At 42.1% G+C, this 14,167-nt stretch overlaps 1 protein-coding gene across 2 annotated transcripts in view; it reads right to left on the bottom strand.

Annotated features, from left to right (window-relative positions):
• Positions 1 to 12,983, bottom strand: part of LOC310773714 (sentrin-specific protease 7-like) — a 54,941-nt gene extending 41,958 nt beyond the window's left edge. For both annotated transcript variants that reach the window (XR_014552554.1, XM_083633647.1), the window contains exons 1-5: positions 12,811 to 12,983; positions 11,179 to 11,287; positions 3,334 to 3,422; positions 2,153 to 2,257; positions 1,015 to 1,115 (exon numbers count right to left, since the gene is read on the bottom strand). Coding sequence is in view for 1 of the 2 variants with exons in the window: in XM_083633647.1 (XP_083489773.1) it covers positions 1,015 to 1,115; positions 2,153 to 2,257; positions 3,334 to 3,422; positions 11,179 to 11,286 (403 nt within the window). In the remaining variant the exon portion in view is untranslated. The remainder of the gene's footprint in view (positions 1 to 1,014; positions 1,116 to 2,152; positions 2,258 to 3,333; positions 3,423 to 11,178; positions 11,288 to 12,810) is intronic.
• Between the last annotated feature and the right edge of the window lie 1,184 nt (positions 12,984 to 14,167).

The raw sequence follows: 14,167 nt of genomic DNA on the forward strand, positions 1-14,167 counted from the left end.
CAAATTAATGGCTGTTGGTCAAGAGATGTGCAAGCATTATTTTTTAGCTTTGGGTTTGGTGAGGCATTTTTCAATAACAGCAAAATCAACATTGCTATACTTAGAGAATCTTTGTTTACTCAGTATAAGGTGCGATGGGCTGAGGATATATGGACTAAACCAAAGCTACGTACGTTTCGTATGATTAAACATGATTTTGGTACTGAAAATTATGTTAATTATAATTTATCAAAAAAGCAGAGAGCTTTATGTGCCCAGCTGAGATCTGGTATTTTACCGCTTATGATCGAAACTGGACGGTATGTCAGATTGGAAGAAGAAGAGCGGGTGTGTCCAATGTGTTGTTTAAATGACATAGAAAATGAGTTTCATTTTGTTTTTTATTGTCCTTTTTACAGTGAACCGCGCTATATTTTGTTCAGTAAAATAAAAACAGAGTTTGATTTTCTTAATAATGATGATGCATATAATTTGAGTTGGTTGTTTACATATGAAACTTTTGGACTGGCGTGTTATTTGGAAAAAGCCTGGGACATGAGAAAAAAAGCTCTTTATCAGGAAAAGGCAATGTAAGACAAGGAAAAGAAGAAAAAAAAAAAAAAAAAAGTGTATGTATGTACAGTAAGTGTGTATATGTGTATGTATATGTCATGCATATGTGTATATATTATATACTTTATTTATTTTGTTTGTACAACCGGATGTTATGTTATGATTATGTTTATATATAATTTGGTGTCTTGTAATCCCATGTGGGATGGGCCAGAAATGGCACGACACAGAAATAAAAACTATCTATCTATCTATCTATCTGTACAGGCACATGGGCGCCTTATGGGGCTGGTAGCACCACGTTACAATACTAAATGTCAAAGATGTTTTTTTTTGTTTGTTTTTTGTTTTCCTGTGTCTGAGCTTGTTTGTCTTGTTTGTTTATTGTTCTGCAAAAAAATTAAAATAAAATATTGGGGGAAAAAATGACTTGGACTTGACACCATGAGATCTTGGCCTCACCGCTGTACTCGGAGGTGCTCCTCTTCTTCTGTGGTGGAGAGACAGCCTCCACCTTCCTTTTGGGCTGCAGCAGTCTGTCTGACGCTCGCATAGGACGCCATCTGCAGGAAAGAACAGGCAAGAGCAGGTTGGTAACTTGACTTCCATGCCATTATACAATATACACCTATTCCATGGTTCTCAACATGGGGTCTGGGGACCACCAGTGCAGGGGTCCTTGAGGGAGAACCCCAGAAAATGTATAAAGTGTTCAACTTCAACATTACGGGCATCCGGGTAGTGCGGCGAAAGATTCCCTGCCTACCAACATGACTGAGGGTTACAGGTTCGATCCCCCGTGTTACCTCCGGTTTGGTCTGGCGTCCATACAGGCACAATTGGCCGTGTCTGCGGGTGGGAAGCTGGCTTAAGAATGTTTTCAAGATTTTTTATTGTCACTCCGTAGTACAAGTATCACGTGTGAAATTCTTGTGCTGTAGGCTCCGTTACAACATAGTGCAAAATAACAGTCCAAAGAGACAAAAAAAAAGAAACAAGAGAACAACAAGCAATATTTAAACGTAATTAAATCTTCTGTTTGTACATGTGCAAATAACCTAGGCATAATTGAACATACGTAATGCACTGCAGCTGCACTGCAGCTGCTACATGATTGTCTATTTATGAGTGTTAAGGAGTCTCGTGGCCTGCGGGAAGAAACTGTCTCTCAAGCGATTTGTTCGTGCTTTTGGGACCCTGTATCTCCTCCCTGAGGGTAACAGGGAGAGCAGGCTGTTGTGGGGGTGATTTGTGTCTTTGATGATCTTCAGGGACCTCCTGAGGTACCGCTGATTATACAGTTCCATGTATACAGTTCCATGTATGTATGTGTGTCCTGGTCACTGCACTATCGTCCCACGCGCTATGTTCTGCTGGTGAAACTCCTCGCTGTCAGGTGAAAAGAAACAGCTGGCGACTGCACATGTGGATGGATTTGGCCAAGTACAATTGGGGAGGAAATGGGAGAAAAATCTGTATGAAACGGCCAATAAAATTAATTGACTTACTAATGGAAGGTGCCGGAACAACGTCTTTGATCATCCTGGCCCTCATTAACCCCTGGATATCATGTCAAGTGACATAACGGATATAAACTGACCCGTTTGAAATGCAGGAGGACTCAGCCGGCCTTTGTCTTGGGTGGTGTGACGGCATCCCAGATCCTGATTGGTGGCTCCATGTGCTTTTTGTGGAGTGGTCTGCCCTGTTATTCACACACACACACACACACACACACACACACACACACACACACACACACACACACACACACACACACACACACACACACACACACACACACACACACACACACACACACACAGTGTGTTTCAATGTAGTGCTGCTCTTAAAGGAGAGTTTGGGGTTTACGCATTATGGATTGGGGTTGTCCGTCCGATGTTCTTTAACACGATATCTGAGGAACGCCTTGACGGAATTCCATCAAATTTGCCTCAAATGTCGACTTGGACTCAAGGATGAACTGATTACATCTTGGTAGTCAAAGGTCAAAGTGCAAGGTCACTGTGACCTCAAAAACACCATTCTCAAGTTCGTTAACGCGATATCTCACAAACGCCTTGACGGAATTTCTTCCAACTAGTGCACCACCCCATGGGCGCCCCCCACAATGTCACTACGTTGACTGTACTGTACAGTACTCTAGTACCCTACTGTACAGTAGAATACAGTAGAGTACTCTACTGTACTTTATTTTTAAGGCCTTATTTTAAGTATTATAGAATATAATATTAGATTAAATTGTTTTTTTAATACATTTAAGACCCCACGGGTACCCTGTGTAAATGTGGAAACTTCATTTTGATGGTTTCTTTCTTCCATAATTCGATGTTGTTCGGTGTTCAACATAAAATAGTAGAGCTGGGACAATATGCTTATCTACCGATTCGATACCATCACGATACTTGTGTGCCGATTCGATATGTTTTGCGATTCTACAAGTATTGCGATTCGATATGACCATTTATTGTTTTTCGTTTGCTTTTTTAACACTAGACCATGGGGAAAAGTTTAATCATACACTGCTAGAGACTGTACAGTATACGAGTCATATTTCCAAAAACAATGCACATCACAGTTTTTCTGACTACAGACTGCCAAAGTCACACCCTCTTCAGGGTTCAGCATGGGACCAAAGAGATTTCATTCCCCATTCATTGGGAAAAATCCTTATGAAAAGAGTTTGACTTGGTCAAAGCAAGCGATTCAGCTATATTCAGAATCAGGAGAGACAAAAAACAGAGTGGACATCATACCAACCTCTCTCTCTCCAGTCTGGAGCCCAAGCCGTTCCCAGCATGCACTCTGTCAGGCCAGCAGCCTCTGTTAGTGTTCGTGTCCCAGCTTTTCTGTTTACAGGAGAATGAAAAGAAGTGGCATTAATGAAGTCCACCTACTGTGTCTGAGTCTGCAACATAACTATAATGAGAACAATAACACTCATAATATCAATACTACTAATGATCAAAGTGAAAAGGTTCATTCCATCGCAACCATGCATACCTAAGATAATGCATAGATACTACTACACACCATCGAGGCTACACAGAATGAAGTTGTTAAATAATAATTTGTGTTGGAATTGTGAAACTGAAACGGGAACTCTCCTACATTGTATTTGGGAGTGTAATTTGGTCAGACAATTATGGACTCAAGTATTAGAAAATTTAGGTCGATGGTTTGGTTCAGAAATCCCTTTAATCTTTGGACTTCCCTAAGGCTGTGCAACAGTCTCTGAGAGTTCTGGTCGATAGAGGACCCAGACCCCTCAGTTGCAGAGTCCCGGGCGATGACGGTGATGACATCATCAGTGGCCCGTCACAGAGCTATGACATCAGTGGCCAGTCGCATCAAAGTGGCGGACGGAGTGGAAGTAACATCTCCCTGCTCTTTAGCCTACTCACCGGCTGATTTGTGCAACTTATAAAGGGACGCAAGGGGCTTGTTTGACGTGCGTGTGTGGACTGTGGACGTGAGTAAAAAAGAAAACAGAATGAAGAAAGCACAGCGTCATCCAAATGACGGACAATATTGCCATAAAGAGTGTGATTTGCAACACAACGATATAAACGATAGAGCATCATATGAGACGAAATACATTTTCTATCGTCCAGACGAAATATATCGCCATCTCGCCCAGCCCTACTAGTGTGTAACTTTTACATAATGAGCGTCCATTACAGTCAAGCAATTGCCATTGTCAAACAGATTCCCACAATGCTGATTAAGCTTAAAAGCGCCACATAACTCCAGGGACCACGCTGCTAGATTGTAGGGATGGGCATTTCTAGCAAAAACACTATTCGAAATTCGCTGGCCAAATTCGAATTTAATTCGAAATTCGAAAATAAAAATAAAAATGTTTTTTTTTTTTTTTGTGAGTGAAATGTTGCATTGTCTCCCCTGATTCTAAGTCTACGGCTTTATTAATTAATATAAAAAGCTTCTGCTGTGGATTTTTAGCTCAAACAAGCATTGCACCACTGAAGTAAAGAACATGTTACATGACATTGACATTTTCGAAAATAAAAAACAGTTTTGATAATCATGAGTGGTTCATTAAATATTTAGTAGACTCAGGTCTGAGTGCCAAAGGGGTGCCAAAGTCACCCCCTCTCCCTCTTCATGGGATTTCATCCGCCATTCATTTTTCCATAAACCTTGCTTAAAATGCTTATAAAAATTGTTTTACTTGCTCAAACCAAGCGATTTGACTATACTTAGAATCAGGGGAGACAATGCAACATTTCACTCAAAAAAAAAAAAAAAAAAAAAAATCGAATTTCGAATTTCAATAATAGACCCCTTATACGCCTACGTCACAATGACAACAAAGCAAGCTGCGCGCGCAACGTGTAGGCAGAAAGCAGTAAGCTTTGCATAGACAGACAGCGAAAACTCTGTCAAAGCCCCGCTGTCAGGACTGCTCTATGCCCATCTGCAACACACAGTTATATTTTAGTTATAAAATGCAGTTCTCGGCTTACTACCACAGCTTATCGCCTGGTGATAAGCAATGTTATGCATCGAAATTAACGTTGTTTAATGGGACATGTCTTACAGACCCATACGCACTGGCGCTGTCAATTGGCCAAGCCTAGTGGCCGGCAATACATATCGTGCATTCCTTTATAACTGGGGATAGCGTAGATAATTATTCTGTAACTTGCAAAGATATATTATTATGTTGATAATGCACACAATTCAATGACATTATGTAACGTTACTTGGTCGTTAACTAACCGAGCGATGTGGCTGAGCAGCCAGCTACAGGCAGCTTACCTGATTATGAGAGCACAAAGTCGGGCATTTTTAATGATGTCCTCGTTCCAATCAGTTCAACTTAATAATGACATTATTTAACGTTACTTGGTCGTTAACTAACCTAGCGATGTGGCTGAGCAGCCTAGTTTCAGTTTAGGCAGCTTACCTGATTATGAAGAGCACTGCAAAGTCGGGCATTTTTAACGATTTCCTCTTTCGGCTTGCAACCAAAGACACCTACGGTTAGCCTCGCACACACGCAATAGAACACAACACAACACAGTCTGTTACACTATCAACAAAGCAAGGAGTAAAGTTTTACCGAATCCCGTCAACTCATACTGCTTTTAATGCTAACCGTAGGTGTCTTTGGTTGCAAGCCGAAAGAGGAAATCGTTAAAAATGCCCGACTTTGCAGTGCTCTTCATAATCAGGTAAGCTGCCTGAACTGAAACTGTAGGCTGCTCAGCCACATCGCTAGGTTAGTTAACGACCAAGTAACGTTAAATAATGTCATTATTAAGTTGAACTGATTGGAACGAGGACATCATTAAAAATGCCCGACTTTGTAGTGCTCTTCATAATCAGGTAAGCTGCCTGTAGCTGTAGGCTGCTCAGCCACATCGCTCGGTTAGTTAACGACCAAGTAACGTTACATAATGTCATTGAATTGTGTGCATTATCAACATAACAATATATCTTTGCAAGTTACAGAATAATTATCTACGCTATCCCCAGTTATAAAGGAATGCACGATATGTATTGCCGGCCACTAGGCTTGGCCAATTGACAGCGCCAGTGCGTATGGGTCTGTAAGACATGTCCCATTAAACAACGTTAATTTCGATGCATAACATTGCTTATCACCAGGCGATAAGCTGTGGTAGTAAGCCGAGAACTGCATTTTAAAACTAAAATATAACTGTGTGTTGCAGATGGGCATAGAGCAGTCCTGACAGCGGGGCTTTGACAGAGTTTTCGCTGTCTGTCTATGCAAAGCTTACTGCTTTCTGCCTACACGTTGCGCGCGCAGCTCAATGTTGACAAGCTGTATAAGGGGTCTATAAAAGTCGACCTTGATAATAACAACGATTATTCGAAAATTCGAAATTCGATGCCCATCCCTACTAGATTGCAGACTATATTTGATGCATACCAAAGGTCTCTGTTTGACCTCAAATTAGTTCTAAACTCAAAAAAACTAAGTGGATGCTGTTCACTAAATCCCCTGTCGTCGAAAACAGTCTTTGTATCCAATCGCTTCATGGCGAACAAATACAGTATGTTGATTCCTATAAATACTTGGGCATTTGGCTGGACACTAAACTCTCTTAAATTCCATGTACATATTGATCATCTCACAAAAAAGCTATGGAGAAAAATTGGTTTTCTATATAGGAATGTCTTGCTTTTCGTGTCATACGAGAAAATCACTTGTTCATTCATTAATAATGTCTGTTTTTGATTATGGAGATGTATTGTACATGCATGCCTCATCCACCACCTTGAAGCCATTGGATGCAGTGTATCACAGCGCCCTGCGCTTTATAACAGGTGATGGCTTCTGTACACACCACTGTATACTGTATGAAAAAGTGGGCTGGCCCTCCCTGACGGCTCGAAGAGAGCAACACTGCCTTTTATTTATTTACAAAGCACTAATTGGAAAGCTTCCCCTTTATCTGTCTTCAATCCTTACTCATAACAACGCAAGTCACCATACCCGCTCACGGTCTCATATCTCATATCAACTCCTTAACTCATTGAGTGCCAAGGACGAGTATGTTCGTCAATTCAGATATTAACGTAGAGTGCCAAGGACGAGTATGTTCCTCAATTGCGTTTTTTGACGGTGGGACGTGGATCAAAGCCTCAGGCATCTCCTGTACAAATATTGTAGCTATTGAACGTGTATAACCTATTTTACGGACTCATTAGGTGGCGACAGTGCTCTCCAGATTAGAGAAAGGTCCGGAAAACAGCAGGAAAAAGCCCCGTGATGAAAGAGAAACCGCTCATGCTGCAGCCAGAGCCATATAGATTGCTCTGTCTGGAGCTGACGTTGGCTGCGAACAGCAGTCAATCCGCGCCCACAACTGAGCCCCTCTGCCTCTGTCTGTCTGTCTGCATAGTTTCTCCACACGATTAGCCGCCAGAAAGGCAGCACCCGACGCCGAAGGGCCAAACCATTCTCAGCAGTCCGGTTTGGCTTTTCCGTGTCGCACTGGGAGCTGGCGCACAAAAACGGAGCGCTCCGAAAATAGACGCTGGGTGCGTGAGGCTGTGTGTTAGTGTGGGGAGGAGTTTGCAGCTGAGGGGGGGAGAGGGGGGTGGGCCACGCAGGGCACCACACAACTACACCACGTCACTACATCAGAAAATATTAGCTTCAGACTCAGTGAATGTGCTTGAAATGCTTCATTTCACAAAAGGCGGAATATCTCAGCTTCTAATTTGAAACGTGTCTTTTTGCTCAAAACAACCTATTTTTTTGCAGATGATAGAAGAGAGTCTCATCGTTCTTTGTGCGTGTTCGGTGTTTACATAGTAATATCACACAATATTCTGTGGGCCTCGAGAAATCACTGAAAACGCTCTGAAACTCTGGCACTGGGAGCGTCCGTTCTCCAAAAGTGGCTGGCAGTCAATGAGTTAAACATCAAATTCAAGGACTTTTCAAGGACTTTCCAGGCCCAATTCCCTCAAATTCAATGACCCAACATGGCATGTTTGAGACAAGGATTAAGGTTAATTACTGTTACAACATTGTAACAGTAATACTCTCAATTTAAGAAGGGGAGACAACAGTTACACACTATACATGTAGCTTTAAATATCGTTCTGTGTTTCCTGTTGAAAGAACCAGCATGTCAGGTCAGGGGTGTGTGCAATCTGCAAAATGGCGTGCACCGTGTGCTACGGTACGGTGCGCTCTTTTGGTGTTACTGAGGCGTTACCCAATCAGCAGCGACGTGTACATAAAGCCCGCCGTTTAAAGAGATAGTGTACACAGTGAATCTAACAACGCTTGTGTAAAAACAGGGTGTTCAAAGCACCGCCGTTTCCATTGAAATAAACTGTTTTCTACATGTTGCCGGGGCTGAACTCAACCCTGATACACCCCCTTAACACATTCACTGCCAACAACGTGTAAACACGTTTTCAGAATCCAGCTGTTGACTGCCAACAACGTGTAAACACGTTTTTGGCATCGATTTTTTTTTTTTAACGGGGGGTTGTGCATCTAACCCTTTTACATATCTTATATAAGTATTGGACGTGTACAACGTGTACAACCCATTCCACCGACCCACTAAGTGGCGACAAGGAAGTAGGAAGGCAAGCAAAAAGCAGTGTGATCCATTTCCATTCTCATTAAAATGGATTGGCGGAGGCGCTTTCGTTTTCGCGTTGATTGCTGGCGGTGCGGGATTGCAAACTTGCATCGTGGATTGCGGATGGAGCACACTTTGAGGCACGCAGCGTAAATATGACCAGAGTCGCAGGGGCTTCATCGGAGCTCTCGGCCAGGGCTCCGGGAGGCGGGCGAGTCCAGCCGGGCTTCCTCAAAGAGCGGCCGCACAGACAGGCTCACACCCGCACAGCAGCAGCAAAGCAAACTGGTGACAAGCGGGGACTGCCCCCTAGTCCGACACCAAATTGGAAACAAATCCCATTCTAAAAGGCTTTTAGAATGGGATTTTCAACCCATTCTTTTTTGTTTCTTTTTCGCTATAATTTAGAGTAATTTAATTTCTATTCAGAAATTTATTTGAGAGGTCGAGAGTATGAGAAAGTGCATTTGCAAAGGTAGGAAAGTGCTTGTGACATGGCGCTGCAGCCAAAAAGAACGCCCACAGGAGGGAGGAGTTGAGCAGAGGGAAGTTTACTGCTGTTATGGAGGAAATTACTGTTCAAAACTATTGTTTAGGTCTTACTGATGCCAAAAATGAATGGTTAAAGTGACAGTTCTATCGAATTTCACAAAAAGCCGTTTATCTCTGAATATTTTTTCTGACGCTAAAACCATGCTGTATTCAACTGCTAATGCTTACTAGGGATGTCACGATACCAAAATTATGAGTTCGATACCGATACCTGCCTAAGTATCTCGATACCGATACTGAAACGATACCACGGCAAAAAACTAAAACATCAGGAAAAGTATTGGAATAAATAGAGGGGACAAAACATGGAACTTAAAACTTATTTTATTGATTTAACAAGGTAATGCACAGCCATGTAGTCATTTTACTACATGCTGGTAGTAGGCTACTGCCACCACGTGTGGCGCTGAACATGCTAGAACTTTTATTATCTAGTGTAAAATTAACATAATCTCTCCTGTAAACATATTTTAAAGGAAGGTCAACCGTTTAAACTTATAAATAATATAAATAAAATATATTTTCACACAGCTGCTACACTATTATAGCTATTTGTTTTATCCAAAAAAAGTACTCTGTACTTGCAGCTCCTAAGCTTCATTAACATGAAGTGCCTGATTTATGGTTAATCTAGTAATATATATTATTTTCACACATAAATGTAGGCTATTGAAATGTAGGCTTATTATGTGGTGTATTCCCAGCCCCCCCCCCCCCCCATACGTGTAGGCTAGGTGTTTTTACAATGAATTCGTATATCATTAATAATTGGGATTATTGTAAATATTAGGATAGGTGAGATCAGATGACTGCTTACCATGTAAAAGCTTTAATAACACTGGCATTGAGGACCATAGTGTTATTAAATATTGTACATGGTATGCAGTCATCTGATGTCCCCTCCCCTAAACGTTACATGTCATGACTTTCTCCTTGGCAGAGATCTGTGCTCCAGCACATTGCCTCGTGTTTCACTGTAAACGAGTAGGCTATTGTGACAAGCGAACTTTTTCAGTGAAACAAGTTCGCTTGTCACACAATACTCGTTGGACTTATTTGAGGGCATGTATGTTTATCGTTCACGTTCGCTAACCCGTCGGTCTTTAAACTCTTTGAACAGGTCGGGGTGCCTGTCGGCAAGATGTTTAGCCAGGTTCGATGTGTTTGATCCTTTCGCTTGCGTCACGTTGAAGCACCTTTTACACACTGGTTTGGAGGTGTCCACGGGCTTGCCTTCGCTGTCGGCAACGTAAGCAAAATATTTCCATATTTCGCTTCGTGCATCTGCTTTTTCTACAAGCGTTGGTCGGCTTGCAAGACTAGAAGAAGCCGCTGCCATTTTCGCTGCGTCTGTCCTGTGTGTCGGGGTGCTGCAGTGAGGACTGTGGCCAGAGAGCGAGCAGAGAGGGAAGAGGAAAGTCGACACGCCCCCACATGAAGCAGACAGAGTCAGAGAGAGCTTTTTTTCACTTTTCACGAGTCACCATTGGTTCAAGGCAAGGCTGTGTTGCCTTCACGTGAGGTGGGAGACAGGCTCTCAACTGTAATGCCGCTGTGTCTCTCTCCTCCGCTAACAAACACCACGGTCGCACACTGACGCAACCCATGACATTTTTTTAAGTATCGGTACTAAATTAACGTGGTATAGTATCCTTTTTAACGGCAGGGAACCGCGGTACCATACTAATACCGGTATACCGTGCAACCCTAATGCTTACATAACTACTAACTCTACAAACTAACTCTTTTAGACAGAGAAAGTACACATTCTATTAGTACTTTTGAGATATTGTATGTTCACAAACTCCAAGCAGAAAATAATCCTCGGCTCTTGTAAAATGAGCCACAATCCTCAAAAAACGGCTTGGCAGAAGCTACCTACAGCAAGAAAAAAACGTCTGGCAGTCAATGTGTTAATAAACGGTTTGCTATGTGTTGTCGGGGATGAACTCACCTTAAAAGCTCTGTCATCGTCCTGCAGGCGGGACAGAGGAGACTGCATGTAGGTCGAGCCCCCCTCCACTGGCTGCTTCCTCTTGGGGATTTTAAACTGAGACGCCATGCTGAGAGAGAGAGAGAGAGAGAGAGAAAAAGAGATGGGGGAAAGAGAGAGGAGATAGACAGAGAGAGAAGAGAGACAGAGAGAGAGAAGAGAGAAAAAGAGATGAGACAGAGAGCGAGAGAGGAAGGGGGAGAGAGAGACAGAGAGAGAGAAAGAGAGACAGAAGTTGGGTTTCCATCCACCTGTTTTTAGGTGAATTTTCAATTTGTGCATAAAAACCTGAGTGGAAATGCTGCAAAATTCTGAAAAACCTCCAAATATCGCAAAAAGGTTTTCCCGCTTGAGGGAGGTGGAAAAGTTGGGTGTTGTCGTAAGAATTCCCTTTCCAACTGAATAATCCAACACTATTTGCTTAAAAGAATATGATTTATTATAACGTGCGCACATGGAAGCTCTGTTATTCATTCCTCTCAACAGACCAACTTCCCGTTTGCAGATCATCAAGAAACTTTAAATTAATAACGTAGATGTGTTGGTCAGAAGGCACACTATTTCATGCCTTCTGGTTCTGCCCTTCATTAACGGGATTCTGGGCCAAAATATTTGATTGGTACTCGAAGGCCTACAAGACAACCCTACAGCCGGAGGCAGAACTCGCCATCTTCGGCTGCTCGGAGTCCTCTCTGAACTTCCCTACAGCAGTGCAACAATCTCTGACACTGTCGCCAAAAGACTTGTTCTGAAGGAATGGAAGTCCTCCTCTTCACCTTCTTTTCAGGTGTGGCTGATGGACATGATCTCTGTTATACAAGATGGAGAGACTCAGGTCGCTGAGGACCAACTCGCTTGGAAGGTTCTCAACTATCCAGTTTTCACAATTTTCTGACATCAAGTTTTATAGACCAAACAACTATTAATCCATTAACGTTAATCGAGAAAATAATCGACAGATTAATCAACAATGAAAATAATCATTAGTTGCAGCCTTATTAACTCATTTCACTGAACTGAACTGTTGTCTGTCGCTTTCTTCACTTGACTTGCTAGCCTATAGGCTAGCAAGTCAAGTGAAGAAAGCTGTGGTTTTATTGCTGCTTGGTGGACTAGCTGAATTTAGCAGAAGACCCTCCAGGACAGGTAAAACAAAGGTCTAGACTCTAGAGTGATGTTGTACCTCACCTGTCTGCTTTCAGATGACCAGGACAAACTAAACAGACACTTTTTTAAATAGAGTTCGGCGTATCGGGTGGCCACGTTGTTAAGTTTACCAGGACGATAGCCTCGACCAGGACGTTAGCCCCCTTAAGGACAAGGGTGTTTTGTGCAACCGCTTTTATTTTATGGAAACCTTAACTCGGGCCCTTAGGAAAATCTTAACTTAAGGTGTTTTGTGGAACATGGCCCCAGGACGTTAACGTTAATGAACCTGGTGAGAAGCAGTTTCAACAGATCGCTTCACCTGCAGCTAGCGTTAGCATCCAGCAGAGATAACGGGACCAGGCTGTTACTTCACTCATTAACAGACAGTTGTTATTAGTGCCAACAGAAAGATAACTATCTGTGGGGGTAGCTAGGTTAACTTACCAAACTGACGTCAGCTGGCAGAGCTGTCTCGTAACCTGCTAACAGTTAGCCCTGACAGTTAGCTAGCTGCTATGTTAGCTCCTGCAGGCTGGCTTATCCTCGTCAGACAGACAGTCATGGAGCTCGCAGCAGACAGACAGGCGGGCAGAGACAGACAGGAACTTCAATGTAAATGTTTATATTAGAAGTCCATCTGAAGATAGTCTCCTCCAAAGCTTCAGCAGGGACAGCGACAACATACCGACGTCATCTAACGTAACGCCGGCTTCCTCTTTACGTGGTGACGTTTCTTCTTCTTCTTCTTCTTCTTCTACTAGTGTTTTATGGCGGTTGGCAAACAACTTATGGTGCATTACCGCCACCTTCTGAAATGGAGTGTGGATCAGAATGGATTTCTAAAACACTACACTATCCTGACTATATTCTTCTACTTAGTCCAGTTTCCTCTAGAAATAAAAATATATCCCTATACCCCACATTCCCTGAATTCAACTGCAATATTTCTTTTAACTCCAGCTTGATACGATTGCTCTCCAATCTGTTGTTGAGGATCTGTCTTTCCTGTTGGTAGTATGGACAATCAATCATTACATGTTCTACTGTTTCCTGCCTATCGCAATATTCACACCTACCAGTCTCATGCTTTCCCATGATCTTAAGTATACTGTTAAGCCCAGTGTGCCCAAATCTCATCCTTGATATGATATCTTCATCTTTTTTATTTCTGCTCATGCTTCTAATTTTTCCTACTGTCTTTTGGATATTGTAATAATGCCTACCTTTAGTTTCTTTATTCCACTCATCCTGCCATTTCTTTTTAATTTCTCCTTTGACTATACTTTTAACTTCTGCCTTACTATAACTTACTACCATACTTCTGTCTTATTAGTTGCATTTTTTGCATACTTATCTGACAATTCATTACCCTCCACTCCTATATGTGCTGGGATCCAAATAAATTTCACAGTTGTTCCTGCTCTACTGACTCTGTAAATTGCCTGAGATATTTCCAGTACAATATCCAATCTTCCCTGCGACTGTACATTCTTGATACTTACTAATGCACTAGTGGAGTCTGACCCTACTAAAACATTACCCGGTTTCTTTTCTTCTACTCAATTAAGTGCTAAAAGAATAGCCAACAATTCCCCTGTATATACTGATAATTTGTCAGTTACTCTTTTATTCACCATTACATTTAATTCTGGACTTATAAATGCCACCCCCACTCTACTACTTGTTGTCTTTGATGCATCTGTGTATATTTTAAGATACTCTGCATACTGCCCATCTATATAACTGTTAACTTGGTAGCCTACCTACCTATCTTTTCCCCATCTTTCTTCCTACTTAGTTC

This window comes from Poromitra crassiceps, assembly GCF_964638095.1.
Source record: "Poromitra crassiceps genome assembly, chromosome: 3".
In the NCBI taxonomy this organism is placed as follows: Eukaryota; Metazoa; Chordata; class Actinopteri; order Beryciformes; family Melamphaidae; genus Poromitra; species Poromitra crassiceps.